Raw genomic sequence first — 14,894 nt, 5'->3', positions numbered from 1 at the left:
GGTTCCTGCCCTCAGGAGGCCTCCACACTGTGCTGTGTTGGGCACCGCACAGTCGTATGCCTGTGTGCCATGCGTGCAGGGTCAGTTCTCAGTTCTTCACATCCCAGGCCACGGCGACTCTTACGTGGACCGTTCTCCAGTGACCTTGAGCTCACGTTGATAATATCTGATGCCAGCTCAGCCCCTCCGACACAGGAAGACTGTTTTGGCTGGGCTATAACATGCTAGAGCAGATGAGGACATCCCAGCTTCTGACCCAGTACCATAGCCTGGCACTACAGTGCCCTCCAGCAGAGGTTTCTCACAGTGTGAATGGAGACCCAGGCCTGGTTTCAGTTTGACTTGGCCAAGCTCAGCCATGGTGGGTGATCTGACGATGGCGTGTAGCTGCAGAGAATAGCCCCAGCCTTCCCTTTCTGGCAGTTGATGGTTAACTATTGCCAAAACGAGAGTTTAGCTCTGGCTTAAGGAGGCTGTTGCTATACTTTTTGTGGACTGAAAACATTGGCTCAAGAAAGCATTCCAAATTGTGATAGGAGCAACCGAGTCTTTCCCTTGTCACTTCCTGAATTCCCCTAGCTAAAACCTTTGACCTTCAGATCGCTCTAAGATCCATGGTTGTAAAAGCCACTGTTTGAATGTGGGATTTCCTTCAAAACAAGTTTGAGTGGCTTATGCATTTGAGTGGTCAGTTTCATACTTCACCGTAGCCATGAGTCCCAACCCACTCCTCATGAGTTAACCTGGTCTTGTGTCCTGCTTTTCCTCCCCTCTTCTTATCCTAGATTATTTTTGATGACTTTCTCTGAATGTAATTTCCAGTGGGAATGTTTCACGGTAGAAGAATGCAGTCCCTTGAGGCTTGCTCTTGACATTTCTAGGGATTTATTTAATTGGACTTTACTTAAGTCCCACTGGGAAACATATTTTCACTGTGAAGTTGTGATGTGTTTAATTTGGGGTCTGAGATAAATGTGGTCCTGCGGGGGGGGGGGGGCACATGGATGGTAAAGCCAGTTTTTCTTTTGCGCCAGCCTGGTTTAATGAGTAGCTATATTTGATTATTTAAGCTTCTTCTGCCCTGAAAAGTAAAGAATATTTGTTCCCTCTTCAGAAGTAAGTGAGCAGAGTGGAGTGGAGTGTGTGGCACAGCTCTTGGGGGAAACATGGCTTTGTTTGGTAGCACCATCCCATTGGCACTCCTCTTCAGCCTTGCAGTGCCACCTCCTTGTGCTCCCCTCCCCCTCCTGATTAACCAGAGAAGGTGGAGCTTTGACACAGTACAGAATGCTCTCCCAAACATGTAAAAAGTCTTTAGTGAGGACAATTCTTGGACGGGCTTAAGCCATGGCTGGTCCATGATGAGGCTGAGGGGTGCCTTTGAGAAAGGATAACTTTTCTGAATGCTGCCAGCCCATAGAAGTAAAGTTCTAGAAGGTTCTATGACCTTGCTTCTCTTCCCGGCCTAGTACCTGTTGAGCTTATTACCTGCCATTATGCCCCATGTGTTAAAGGCTCTACCACTTCTCAACAGTACAGACAAAGCTCCTAGCATTTGAGTACTCACTCAAAGCACGTCCAAACCACAGTACGTGGTGATAACAAAACACCCTGGGCTGGGTAACTTAAGCAACAAAAATTAGTTCTCCCACAGCTCAAGAGGCCAAAAGTGTAAGACATGCACGGTTGGAGAAGCCAGAACCTGATTGCCCTTCCCACACCTGCTCCTTCACCTGTTTTGTTGTTGTTGTGTGTGTGGACGGCAGGTGTGTACATGTCACAGTGTACTGTCAAGGTTCTGAGTGAGGGACAGGGGTGGAACAGGAGGCAGAGGCCAGCGGCAGGTGGATGGGAAGGAGCCTGGGGCTGCTCCCTCTTAGAATCACACTGATTTGTGCAAAGCCTAAGCCAGTTAGTTCCTGGCACAGGGACTCGGAGATCTTACAGTTTGAATCCGGTTCACATAAAAGTCATAAGCGTGTGAAAGCAGGCCCAAAGCGCTTTAATTGCTGTCGTTGTGGAAAGTTACATGACTGTCATCAGCTGTCGCTTCTGGCACTGCTTTCTGCACTAATGTAAACAGATGAGGTAACAGGTTTAAAGAGGCAGGCTGTATTTACATACTTGTGAAGTAGCCCCAAACGATCTGCTCGTATTATTCAAACACACACAAATGAACTGTTTGGTTCCTGAATGCAGGTTACTCATTAAAGCCCAAAAGTCGTGGGGAATGAAGAAGAGCAGAAGAGCGCCTCCCTTTCCCTTCATGGGGTTTTGACCTGAGACTGCCTTTTTGGTGAGGATTGGTTCTCCCTAGCAGGCTGGAGTTTAATCCCAGGCCATTTTCTCTAGCTGCTCTGTAAGGCATGTACTTGGAAGCGCCCTGGACTGCTTCAGAGCTGGAAGAGTGAGGTGGTGGAGCAGAAAGGAATCCTGAAAATTCTGATAAAACATTCCTGGGTCAGCATGTCTTGGAAGGCTTCCAAAGAAAGCTAGATTTTCAATTTTTATAAATCATAGGGTTCTTCTGATTCAGTTCCATTTTTTTTGCAGGTAAATATTTAGACAAGTTTTTTTTGGGGGGGCGGGGTTTTTGTGCACATGCAGCAGTGTGTGTGTGTATGTGTTTGTGTATGTGTGTGTGTGTGCACATGTGGAGATCAAATGTTGACATTTTGTACATTTTGTGGTTTCCTCAATTACTCTCGACCTTATTTGAGACAGGGTGCCTTGCTGAACCCGAGGCTCACCAATTCAGCTAGGTTTGTTGGCCAAGGAACTCTGGGGACCCTCACATCTGCCTCCCCAGTTCTGGGATTCGTACCATCCAGCCATGCTTCTTATGTAGGTTCTGGGGATCCAAACTTAGGTCCTTGTGCTTATGAAGCAAGGATTTTTCACTAACTGAACCATTGCTCAGCATCCTAGGCCTGACTTTTAAAAGCATATTCCTGTTGAGGTTACTGTAAAGATGTAATCAAAAGGAACACATAAAACACCCTGAACAAAATGTAAGCAGTGAGCCCCCCAACTACTGACAGACAGGTATACAGAACCACATATTTTAAAAGAAACTTCTTGCTAAGGACACAGGATATCAGGAAGGAGCAGTTACGGCACTCATGGTCCAGTATAGTTTCTTTCCAGATGGCTAGGGTTGTTTTGCTTTGTTTTGCTTAAACACAGCCCAACAACTGAGACAGAGGAGTGGCAGGCACTCAAAGGGAAGCAGAAATAACCAGGGTGAGAAAACTGTGCAGAGGTGCCTCGTTCCTGTATGCATCTATGGTCTGCCATATTCTTTTGTCCCAACATAAAATCCAAAGGAAAGATTCTATGCATTCCAAAGTCAAGCAAATTCTGGTATAGATTTACCAATTTTTTTTTTTCCTTTCTTCTTTCAAAATGTTATGAAATCGAACTGAGTGAGATTAACTGACATGAAGATCAAAAGTGACCTTTAGAATGAGGTAAGAAGACAATTTGTGAGGAGCTCTGCTTTTCTTTCTGAAACAGGATTTTATGTGCCCAGTCTGGCCTTGAACTTCCTATATGGCTGAGGCTGGCTTTGAACTCTTGATCGTCCTACATTTAGGTTCCCCAGAGTGCTAGGACCACAGGTGTGTGTCACCATACCTAGCCATACATGGCATTTTTGGAGTGACTTCTACTTAGGATTTGTCACTAAAGTAGACAGCAGGGAAAGACACCTACTTTATGCTTTAGTGTTCATGAATAATTTTCATAAGATCAAACCATAGCTCCCTACTTTTCCTACAGCTCCTGTTGTAGCTATGTCCCCTAGAGAAGATAGGTAGAGCCTATGTACAAGGGGACTTTAGACTTCTTCTCCCTAAGAACCTAGCTTCCACCAAAGCTATTGATCTGGAAACGAAAACATACAGGGAAAATTCAAAAACAGAGTATTCTCATTTTAATGCAAAGTTATACACGGGCATACATCTGGTTCCTGGAACTTTTAGAGAGTAGCTCTGAGAAAAGTTGTGAGGCCCAACTATTGAGGATCCGGGGATAAGTACTATATACATATATGTTATATGAAAATGGTATATTTTTATTTACCTTTTCTGTAGAGCACCATTTCCTTAATGAACTGAGTTGCTCACAGAAGTTTCATTGTTGGTGTATGTCTGTGCGTGCGTGTGCTCGAATGTATGTGTGCGTGTGCGTGAGCATGTGTGTACGTGTGTGCACGCGCATGTAGGTGTATGTATGAAGTTTTGTTTCATAATTCCGTGTGTTTGTTTGTAACAGTCTTATGTGGTCCAGGTTGAACTTGAACTCACTTTGTAGCAGAGAATAACTTTGAACTTCTGATCCTCTGCCTCCACCTTTTCAAGTGCTAGGATTACACTCTACCCAGTGTATATGGTGTTGGGTATTGAACCCAGGGCTCTGTGTACACTAGGTAAGCCCTCTACCAACTGAGCCACATCACCAGCCCATATTATAATTTTATTTCTATAATTTCCAAGACCATATATTATATTCTTACGTATCATTTCTATAAATACACACATACTTTTTCCATATATTCTAAACAAGTTTCTCAGGAATGTCTTTGTTTGCTGCTAGACAATCCCGCTGTCTTTTTCTCTCCTCAGTTCCTCTGAATCCTTCTGACACAAAGGGCAGAGAGATTTCCAGGGAAGGTGCAGCCCCCTTTTTGCTTTTAAATTGGCTTTAAAGTTTGATGCCTTCTTGATGATGTCTTTTCATACTCTGTGCATTTTACAGTGAAGGCAGTCCACACTGGTTTGAAGAAGTCATCAACTGGTACATGTGTAAGAATATTCTTTGCCCAGTCCTCACCCACAAAACCCCTGGACTCAGCACCCTTTGCCCTCCTTTCCTGTTTCTCTTTGCCTTTGTTTCATTCCTTGTGCCCTAGGAGACAGCACTTTAGCTTTCCACAGGCTAGTATCCTAAGATAATTTAACTGGTAACTTGCAGTATTGAACTTGAAATCACTGGTGTGTCAAATAGCCACTCTCATCTATGGAGTGTGTGGATAACTTCATAGAAAATGAAAAGTAGAGATCCTTTGATGGCTGTATCTAATGATCCTTATATTTCTCATATTAAGGTGGGTGGGAAATGCTCTGTCCCCCATCTCTGGTTCTTTCTGCCTTAGACACTTGATATCAACTATGCTTTAATCTTTTATCTTAGCTTGGTGCCTACAGAACCTTAGGAGGTTGTGCTGGTGTGTTTTCGTTTCCATTGGAGGCCTACAAAACAATATTTATTATATGCCAATAATTCTGTCATCTGTAAGATAGATTATCTAGAACTGTGTCTGTGCTGGGCTCTGTGGGATGGATATGTGCAGATTACTGTTGTGGGAACTGAGATGGAGGTGTGCTAAATAGCTCCCTGGAGGTAATGCAGATGGTGAGGGCTAGGATCAGGTTTTAATATAGACTTGCTCCACCCAGTCCCTGATCTTTCACCACTACCAATGTCCTGCCTGGGAACCCAGTAAGAAAAGCAAGGCACTCACCAGGAGTCATCAGGATTCTTGCAGCAAACAGTAGGAGAGCCACTTTAGGGTAGCACCCCCACCCTTCCGTAGATACTAATTCTATTTGTTGACAGTGTTCTCCTTAAATTTCTGGCTAAGGTTCACTTCTGAGCTTAGCATGAAGCCTGTGTATGGAAGGGCTGTCCTCTGTAGAACACAGACAGCTCCTGCTACGGCTTCAGCACGTGGGCATTGGTTTTTTAGCCCTGCGGCCAGAGAATCCCATCACAGAAGGCACCTTGGCAGCTAACAGGGACAGGCGCGGAAGTGTGGCTACAGAAAGGGTTTTCTCTCCAAAGTGAGAGTCTGTCTCCTTGTGGGGCTGCCACTGAATTCACCTGCTCATGGCAGGGCATCCAAACATTTTTTTGTTTTGAGGTGATGAATATTTTGTAATTGGCATTCAAACTCATGTGTTCAAAGCCAAGAAAACCTGGTTTTGAGAAAAGTTTGAAATTGTTTGTTCTCCCCACCGTTGTGCATGTCTCAAAAATATTTGTATTGAAGACCTCAAGTTGTTTGTGAGCAGGAAGCCAACCCAGTTTACAGTGAGGGGATGGTGAGGAGAAGGGTAAGAGCTATGCTGCCTTGTAAAACCCAGTTCCTGGCAGAAACGGGAATCCCAAGTCTTCACTGGGAAAGCTAATCCAGGTAAAAGAAAATCAGATCTGTTGTTTAGGAAAGATGGGACCTGCTATTTACTTTAAGAAAGAATTATGCTGTTCAGACCTCACAGCTCTTCAGATTGATTGGCTTCTAGTTACCTCCTAAGAAAATTTAAGCTGGGTGTGATGGTGCAATACTCAGGATGGAGCCTGAGGCAGAAGGCTTGCCATGAGTTTGAGGCCACCTTGGTCTACATAGTACCAAGCCAGCCAGATCTGCAAAGAAAAATACTTTTTCAAGAAAAGACTAGCAAACAAACAAACAAACAAATAAATGCATGTTAAAATGTGAAAATTCTAGCATGCTCACCTGTCGGTTTTTGCATGATGTAGGCTTTTATTTCCAGTTATGAATAAAGTGCTCATCATGTACCCAATATAAAGTTTATATTTAACTTACACTGTTCTTAGAATAGTATTGAGATAGGCACTACTCTTAACTGTCTTTGGTAGGGGGAAACTGAGGAAGAGCCAGGTGAGAAACCTAGTCCAACAGCTTCACTGTCATAGATGAAGTGGGGACCGTGTTGATGATGAGGACATATGGAACACCATGTGATGTATCTCTAAACCTTCACATTGGTGTCCTTACCTCAGCCCTATGCATAGGCTGTGTTATGCTTGATTTACAGTAAACTGAGCCTCCCTAAGGGAAAGGGATTCACACAAGTTCCTAGGAGGCTGAGGCCTCACTGTAGGATGGGTCCAGGTGTCTCCAACCACCACACTGTACTCCCTCCACTCTGATGATTCGCTAATGATGCTTTTATTCTTGTGGTGTGTGTGTGTGTGTGTGTGTGTGTGTGTGTGTGTGTGTGTGTGTGTTTTGGCCAATCTGGTTAGCCACTGAGGTACAAAGGAATCTCCCTGTCTCTTCCTCAACAGTGCAGGGATTATAGACAAGTACTGTTGCCTCTTGCTTTCACAGGGATGTGGACCCTTTCCTGACTGGGCCATCTTCCCAGCCCCTTGGAGTATTCTTATACAGTCATGCCAAACATAGGCAAAAGCCCCTCATTAAGCAATCTTTTGATGGGGTCAGGGGTGTCAAAAATGACCTCATTAGCTCTGCTCTTCCCTTGTTCTGCTGCTACCTATCCCGTCCTCACCCCTAAGAGGTACAAACAACCTCCATGAAGAGTTCTCTGAAACACCCCTGTGAGACCCTCCTATTTCATGCTGCTCTAGAGGCCATCCAGGACTCTCCACTTCAGCATGTCAGTGCGCATCACCCTTGTGTGAGGGCAGGCGCCTGGCATGAGCAGATCTAGCTGGAGGTTCTGCCCTCTGTTCAGACCCTCAGTGAGAGCTTCCTTTTCAGACCCTCAGCTGAGGAATTTGAATCACAGGAGGCCTTCCCTGTCTTCTACCCCTACACAAGCGTCTTTCCCACATGGCTCAGACATAGCTGCACACATCGTTTTGCACAGGCACACAGCACCCTATGGTAGAAGCCTTCTGTGTGTCAGTGTCAGACTCCCTCTGATCCACCCCTCCCCCATGTTTTCCCCCCATTAGGCAAATGGAAGGCCCCTTGCCACCTGTTAGCATTACGTCATTGGCTCCGCAGAACACAGTTGTACCCAAGGCCTTAAACAAAGTAGTTCTTCTTGTATTGTTTGCATTCAAAGAGCTGATATCATGCCAGCTGATGTCATTGTGTGTCTTTGTGTGACTGCTATGGCAACTGGGCAGGTGGGGAGCCTCCGGCTGATGTCACTGAGAAAGTGTGTGTGGGGGGGGGGGAGACTGAAATTTGAAAAGCTCTATGCTGGTTTTTTGGGGGGTGGGTAGGAGGGGTTTTGGCATGCTTTTATTTTTATTTTTTTTTTCTTACTAGCTGCTTCTAAGACAAATTACAGCTTGGGTATACTAAATAAGAAACCAACGATCCTCTGTCCTCCACCTCCCAGCCTCTCCTTTTGAGTTCAGTTTCCCAGTCCTTCCTTGAAACTTATATGAGGAAAAAAAAAGGTTTCAAGTACCTTTTTCTGAAGAAAAAAGTGAATTAGGTTCCCCTGGCCTGATCAGCATGAAGCTGTTTTGGGGGGTGAGGTGGGGGGCTTTGTGGAGCCCAGTAGATTTCAACACAGCTCCCTCCAGTGTCCTCTGCGGAGTTTGGAACATGACAGTGGGTAGTTTTACACTCTACTTTTTAAGCATTCGCTGGTGAGGCTTTTCTGGTATCCTGCATCTTTCTTTGTGGCTGGAAGACTCCCTTTGGGCTAGCCACCAGGTGGAATGATCTCACAGCAGAAGGCAGCAGCAAGGGCAGAGCTGATCACAGCTATGAATGCGTGTCCTTGTGTCTTATGTGCTCTCCTAAAAACATTTTTATTTTCTTTACTCTTGTCCTTTTTGACCTGAAGTCTGAGCACAGGATGGCTTTCCTGAGTTTACTGTGAATTGTTACCATGTCCTACTCAAAGTACGATGTTGTCTGTCACACAGCTGTGAGCATTGGTTGGGGATGTGCTCTGTTCAGGTTAAAGATAGACTTGAGGTGTAGAAGAATGTGATGTCAGTTCAGAAGCTGGTGGACAGATGGACTTTCTGTCCTTCTGTTAGCAGAGCCATATTCGATTCAGGCCTTGTGCTTTCAGCCTGGAGACTATGAAGACCTATGTGACCAGGAAGACGCTACTTCCAGGAACTTCCCAGCGTCTCACCTTTTCCCAGAAGCCCCCACACGTCCCACGCTGCTCTCCAGGGGTTCACACTCATTTGGTGACCCCCCTCCCCAGGTTTCTTAATGTTTCACTCAGCTATGTTGCAGAATTTGAGCACCATAATCCTTCAGGTCTGCGCATGCGTGCCATGTGTAACGTAAGGAAGGCAGAGTTAAGAGTCAAACTCTGATCCATAAATTTCTCTAATTTTTCTTTTTGTGTGTTAGACTTAAGGCTTTTTAAACAATGTTTTGAATGAGCTTTTTTTTTTTTTTAACATCAAACAAACATTTTCTTTGGTTGTTATATGTCGTTATTCCATGGTGAATTTAATAACTTTATTAAGTTTTGATTTTTGATATTTACCTAGCCTTTTCTTTTTCCACTTCTTCTTGTTGTAAGTATGCTCACACTGTCTGTGGAAGTGTGGAAGGGGGCACTTTGGAGAGTCCGTTCTCTGCTTTCTCCATTAAGCAGCTGCTGTTGCATGGTACCCCATGTGTGCCTAGCTGCACACACCTGTGCCTGAGTGCTTTCCAGAAGTGACTCTGCTTACACAAGGCCCCGTTTGCCCGCTAACAGTGGGAAGGCGGGTGCAGCTTCAGCCTTTGAAGCGTGTCAGGCGCAAGTGTTGGAGTTAGAGCGGAGCCCCAGCTCCGAGTGCGCATTAGAGGATCCATCAGTGGTCCCCGTTAACAGGTTAGTGAGCTCACCATCCGCTAAAAGCTAAGTACAGGAAAATGAGCCTGCTGCTGCTCTCCAGAAAGCCAAGATCTACAAATGGCAAGGGCCTCATGGGAAAAGTCATTTTATAGACCTGAGTTGCTCTTCCAGCCATGACTTCCCTTACGTAGCTTCCCTCCTCTGTTTCTACCTTTGGGCAACCATAGAAATAACATGAATAACGTGTCCATGGTGGGTGGCCAGGCAAGCCTGGGGATGGAGTGGGGTGCCGAATGCTTTATAACCGTGTTTACTCCCTCCTCGGCCACACACTCAGGGACAAACTACACTGAGACCCCCAGAGACACATGAGCCCGTGCAACTCGGTGAGCTGCTCGGCAGTGCTAGCAGGCTGATAGCTGGCATGGCATGGCTTCTCCACAGCTCCTGCTTCTCACTGCTCTGCTGCAGGGGAGTGGGCTTGGCCCTCTGTAAAGCAAGTTATGAAGGGCACAGCACAATCTTAGGGTGCAAAAGAAGTCCTCTGTAGGACAGTGCCATCCCTGCATTTCTCAGCTTCCAAAGTACAAGGTTATATATAGGCCAGGGACCATATGTCTGTTAAAGGCAAATCAAATTTTCAGTTAATGAAATTACTGGGTGCCGTGTGGGCTGTGTTCCCAAGCACCTTGGCCCAGTTTGTGCACTAAGGAGCTCAGTGCCCTCTGAAGCTGGCTCTGGTTTTTGTTTTTATTCCAGAAATGAACATAGCCACAGTAGCCTTCATTGCTATGGGGAAGCTAGCATTTCCTGTGGGCCTTGTCCCCTTCTCACACGTGCTCTCTGTGTTTTCCTTCCAGGAGGACTCAGTAGTTTTAAACAGAACCATGAAAACCTCTGTGACAACTCCCTCCAGCTCCAAGAGTGCCGGGAGGTGGGGGGCGGAGCATCTGCGGCCTCAAGCATGCTACCTCAGTCTGTCCCCACCACCCCTGACATCGAGAACGCCGAGCTGACACCCATCCTGCCCTTCCTGTTCCTTGGCAATGAGCAGGATGCTCAGGACCTAGACACCATGCAGAGGCTTAACATCGGCTACGTCATCAACGTCACCACACACCTTCCCCTGTACCACTATGAGAAAGGCCTCTTCAACTACAAGAGGCTGCCAGCCACTGATAGCAACAAGCAGAACCTGCGGCAGTATTTCGAAGAGGCGTTCGAATTCATTGGTAACTATCTGCTGGGGTGTTGGGGGAGCGCCTTCTCTGTTCTGAGGGAAATCCCATCTCTAAGAAGGTAGTAGGCACTGACCACCGCATGTGTGCTATGGCATGCCTGTCCCTGTACACACACACAAAGACTCAGGAGAGACAGAAAGTCAAAGACAGAGAGAAAGAAAGAGAGAGAAGGAGAATAAAAGAGAAAAACGAAGGGCCTACTCTTGATTCCTAGCCAGGACTTTTTATCCAACACCCTGGCCCTATGTTTACCATACCCCATTAATTAGTTCCTAACACTGGGTAAAAAGATGCCCTGGGTTCTTTATTCATAAAATCTGAGCCACGCCTTGAATCCTGAGCAAGGAATGCTTGCCACCAGGTCGATGAGGAAGTGCCTAGTTGGTAGAGGTTGTTAATAAAGGAAAGTCCACCTGACTTAATTCCAGGTGGAGGAAGTGGAAAGTTGTTTTCCACTTAGCAAGTAGCATGGGATAGGCTTGTTGTAAGAGATCACAGCCATGGAGCTCCACGGCGCTCACATTCCTTCTGGATTATTCAGGCTTACCTCCCCTTTTAGAAGAAAAACAAAACTAATAACAAGCAACATTTGGCCCAAAGAACAATCCAGGATCACGTGTGTGGGCACAACTTTGTTCTCCTTGTCCTGTGATTGGATACACTGAAATTTTATAGCGTGGCTTCAGGGGGAACGTAGCAGGGTTCACAGCATAATAAGTCACCCAGTTTAATATAAATGAAGCAATGTTCCAGAGCCTGGTGAGCTAGTGTCACTTCAAGCAGGAAGACAGAAGTCCTCAGGGTCAGAAGACGCATGAGGTCACTCAGCTAGTGTGTTAGTGGGACAGTGGTCAAACCCATGGCAGCCCTCACTCATTCTCTTTCCACCACACTGGATGGTCTTGGTTTGGAGGTCACTTAGTGTGTGCTGAAGAGAAGCTGACAAAAGGAGACTTTCCTGAAGCCTTGTTCTTGGCTCTTAAAGCAAGCTTGTCTAGAGGTTGGTGAGAGAGACGTTTCCATCCTGTCTGTCTCTTAGGCTACTGGTAAGCAGCCAGTGCGGTGACTTAAGTGAAGGAACAAGCCTCCTTACCCCCTTCTCCTCTACCTGATCATTGGCCTGGATTCCTGGGGATGCATTTTAATCTAGAAGTGTCCAGTGTTCACAGGCATCTGAAGCTTTTAATATGAAACATGCGGCTTTCAGTTGCTCTCCATTCTGAGCTGTTAGGGACTCCTGTCTTCCAAGTGATTGCCATGTAGGAACAGCACTGAGTGAGGGTGAGGAGACAGACCAGGGAGAGGGCTGTGCACCAAGTCGGTGTTCTACAAGTCTAACTTTGACAGTCGTCTGGTGAGAAGCGGTGTGTAGGGACTTTCTGGCTGAGCTTTACTCCTTCCCTCCCATGGAATTTCAGTATAACTTATGCAGTAAATGCTAGCTCTTATAGAGAACAATATGGGATAGAGAAATATAAGGGATGTGTATGTGAGTATGTGTGTGCACTCTTGTGTCCTGTGTGTGTGTGAGCATGTATGGGTCCAGCATGTGGAAGATACATTGAGAATAGCACTGGTTTTTATGAGCCATGTAATCATATAACCTAGAAAGTGGAATTAACATTGTTAGTGAGAAAAAAGAATTTTATCATAGATGCCCATATGTGTATGTTGATATTTCCATTCCCTCTGTCCTCCTTTTCTTGCTTTTTCTTTCCTTTTTGTCAGTGGTATGGTTTTAGAGAGGATAGAACAGGAACCAGACAGTCAAGAGAGAGAGGCCTGGTGACATGTATGGTGAGCTTAGTAGGGCTAGTTTTCACGAGTGTGTCCTGTTGTAGGGATAGCTTCTGTCTTTTCCATCTCCTGGGACACCTGCTTTCCTACAGACAGCTTTCCTGGTCCATTTCCTGTTTAAATGTACAGCGTTAGGGAGCTGGGAAGATGGTTCAGGAGGTAATGTGCTCATCACGCAAGCGTGAGGGTGGGACTCGGATCCCCGGAATCCATGTAAAAGCCATGTAGCTGGAGCAGCATGCCTGGACTCCCATGGCACAAGGGGCTGAGACAGGACACCCCAGGGCAAGCTGCCTATTCAGACCAGCAGAAACAGTGAGCTCTGGGTTCAGCAGGAGATGTGTGTCATATAACATGGAGAGCAATCAGGAAGACACATGACATGACATCAACCATAGTGTCCATGCATCAATACCCACACGTACCACATAAACACACACACATACACACACCCCTCCCCTTCAAAACAATGAAGGGTCAATGAGATGGCTCCTTGGGTCAAAGGTGCTTGCTGCCAAGACTGACAGCCTGAGTCCTTTCCCCACCAACTCATACTGCAGAAAGAGAGTACCGAGTTGTCCTTGACCTCCCCCACGCACACTGGGGCATGCATATCCTCTGCCCAGGCTTTTAAAAGAAGGTAAGAAAATGCAGACCAGCAGTTCCTCATTCCTGATGTGTCCTGCCCTGTAGCCCGTGACCTGAACATGTGTGCCATCCTCTGGTGCGCTGTGCTCTGAATGCAGTGGAATCCACTGTTCCTGTACAGAAGGAAGCACTGCCGCATCAGGCTCACATTCACGTTCCTGGGCCCCCCTCTCTCCTCCTGTCCCCTTAATCCTGTCTGTCTGTCCCACAGAGGAAGCTCATCAGTGTGGGAAGGGCCTTCTCATCCACTGCCAGGCCGGCGTGTCCCGCTCTGCCACCATTGTCATCGCCTACTTGATGAAGCACACACGGATGACCATGACTGACGCTTACAAATTCGTCAAAGGCAAACGACCAATTATTTCCCCAAACCTCAACTTCATGGGGCAGTTGCTGGAATTCGAGGAAGACTTAAACAATGGCGTGACACCACGGATCCTCACACCAAAGCTGACGGGCATGGAGACAGTCGTGTGACCGCAGGCAGGATGGAAAGGCCATGGCTCAGTTAGGAGAGGAACAGGAAGGAAGGAAGGGGGATTCTGGCTTTGTTTTTGTTTTCTGTTTTTCTTTTCTCTACTTACTTTTTTTTTTTTTAAGTTGGGGTAATGTTTGTGAAAGGAAGCAAACTTGTCTAAACTATTTTTAATAAGTGTGAGAAGACTATATATAAACTTTTGATGCCTTTGAGCGTCACTTCTCTTAAGCTGGTATTGCAGGGAGGTTAAAGAGGTCATTTTTTTAAGCCAACCAATAAAGATATAAACTTGTTTCTCCCCGGTTTTCCTTGTAAGCTATTGTAGAGTTTTGACTAAATAGTCTGTGCGGGCTCATAGACCGAAGATACCACACTTGAGTTACAAAGAACCAAAAGTGAATGGAAAAGACATTGACTCTAGACCTGGGACTTGCCTGGGCAACCAAGTAGAAAACAAATCCCACCAACCCATGCCCTGCTGCGCTCACTGGTGTGACGTGACGAGCGGGCAGCCGCGGTGGTGTCAGCTCGCCTCCTGCCTTCTCTGCAGAGACAGAGGCTGTTGTGGATTTTGTGTGTTTCATGCTCTGGATACTTTTTCCCCTTCTCTGGGTTTGAGAGAACTTTTTTTTTTAATTTCTTTAATAGAAAGAAAGTGTCCAATATACTATGTGCCTTTGTTGGCACTTGTGCAATCAAATGGTGTTTGGAGTGTGCGGGTGACTTAGAGTTGGCAGCTGAGTAATGGAGTGACCCAGCTTGGAGATAGGAATTCAACAATACCAGTGGCCTCCCCTTCCACCTTTGTCCTCCCCTCCCCTCTCTTTCCTCCTTCTTCCCCTTTTCTTTCTTTTTTGATTTGATTCTGGTTACAGTGCCATAAACCTTGTTACATATGTATATCAGAATGTAAAAAAAAAAAAAAAAAAGACAAAAATTTATTTAAAAAATATTTTTCGCAAAAAAAAAAAAAAACCTTGATGTGTTTTTGTTGGTGGTGTAAAATTTATTTTGATTATATAAATGAAATTCATTTGGGGATATGTCATTCTTTGCACTCGCCCCTCTTGTCTGCTTAGGACCTTGCCTTTCTTGCCTCTGGAACTGGAGGCATCATATAATTAGAAATAAAACACTGGTTTTTATACAGAGATAAGAGTGTAAAGCAGGAAAAATTCTAAGGATGGA

General features: G+C 45.7%; 1 protein-coding gene across 2 annotated transcripts in view; it reads left to right on the top strand.

The window, feature by feature from the left end:
• Dusp10 (dual specificity phosphatase 10) overlaps positions 1 to 14,660 on the top strand; it is a 37,947-nt gene extending 23,287 nt beyond the window's left edge. For both annotated transcript variants that reach the window (XM_055609136.1, XM_055609137.1), the window contains exons 3-4: positions 10,403 to 10,774; positions 13,440 to 14,660. In XM_055609136.1, the coding sequence (XP_055465111.1) occupies positions 10,403 to 10,774; positions 13,440 to 13,705 (638 nt within the window). In that variant the 3' untranslated portion in view covers positions 13,706 to 14,660. The remainder of the gene's footprint in view (positions 1 to 10,402; positions 10,775 to 13,439) is intronic.
• Positions 14,661 to 14,894: the final 234 nt, after the last annotated feature.

This window comes from Psammomys obesus, unplaced genomic scaffold (assembly GCF_907164565.1).
Source record: "Psammomys obesus unplaced genomic scaffold, mPsaObe1.curated_primary_1811, whole genome shotgun sequence".
Classification (NCBI taxonomy): domain Eukaryota; kingdom Metazoa; phylum Chordata; class Mammalia; order Rodentia; family Muridae; genus Psammomys; species Psammomys obesus.
This window is presented reverse-complemented; position numbering and strand designations above follow the sequence as displayed.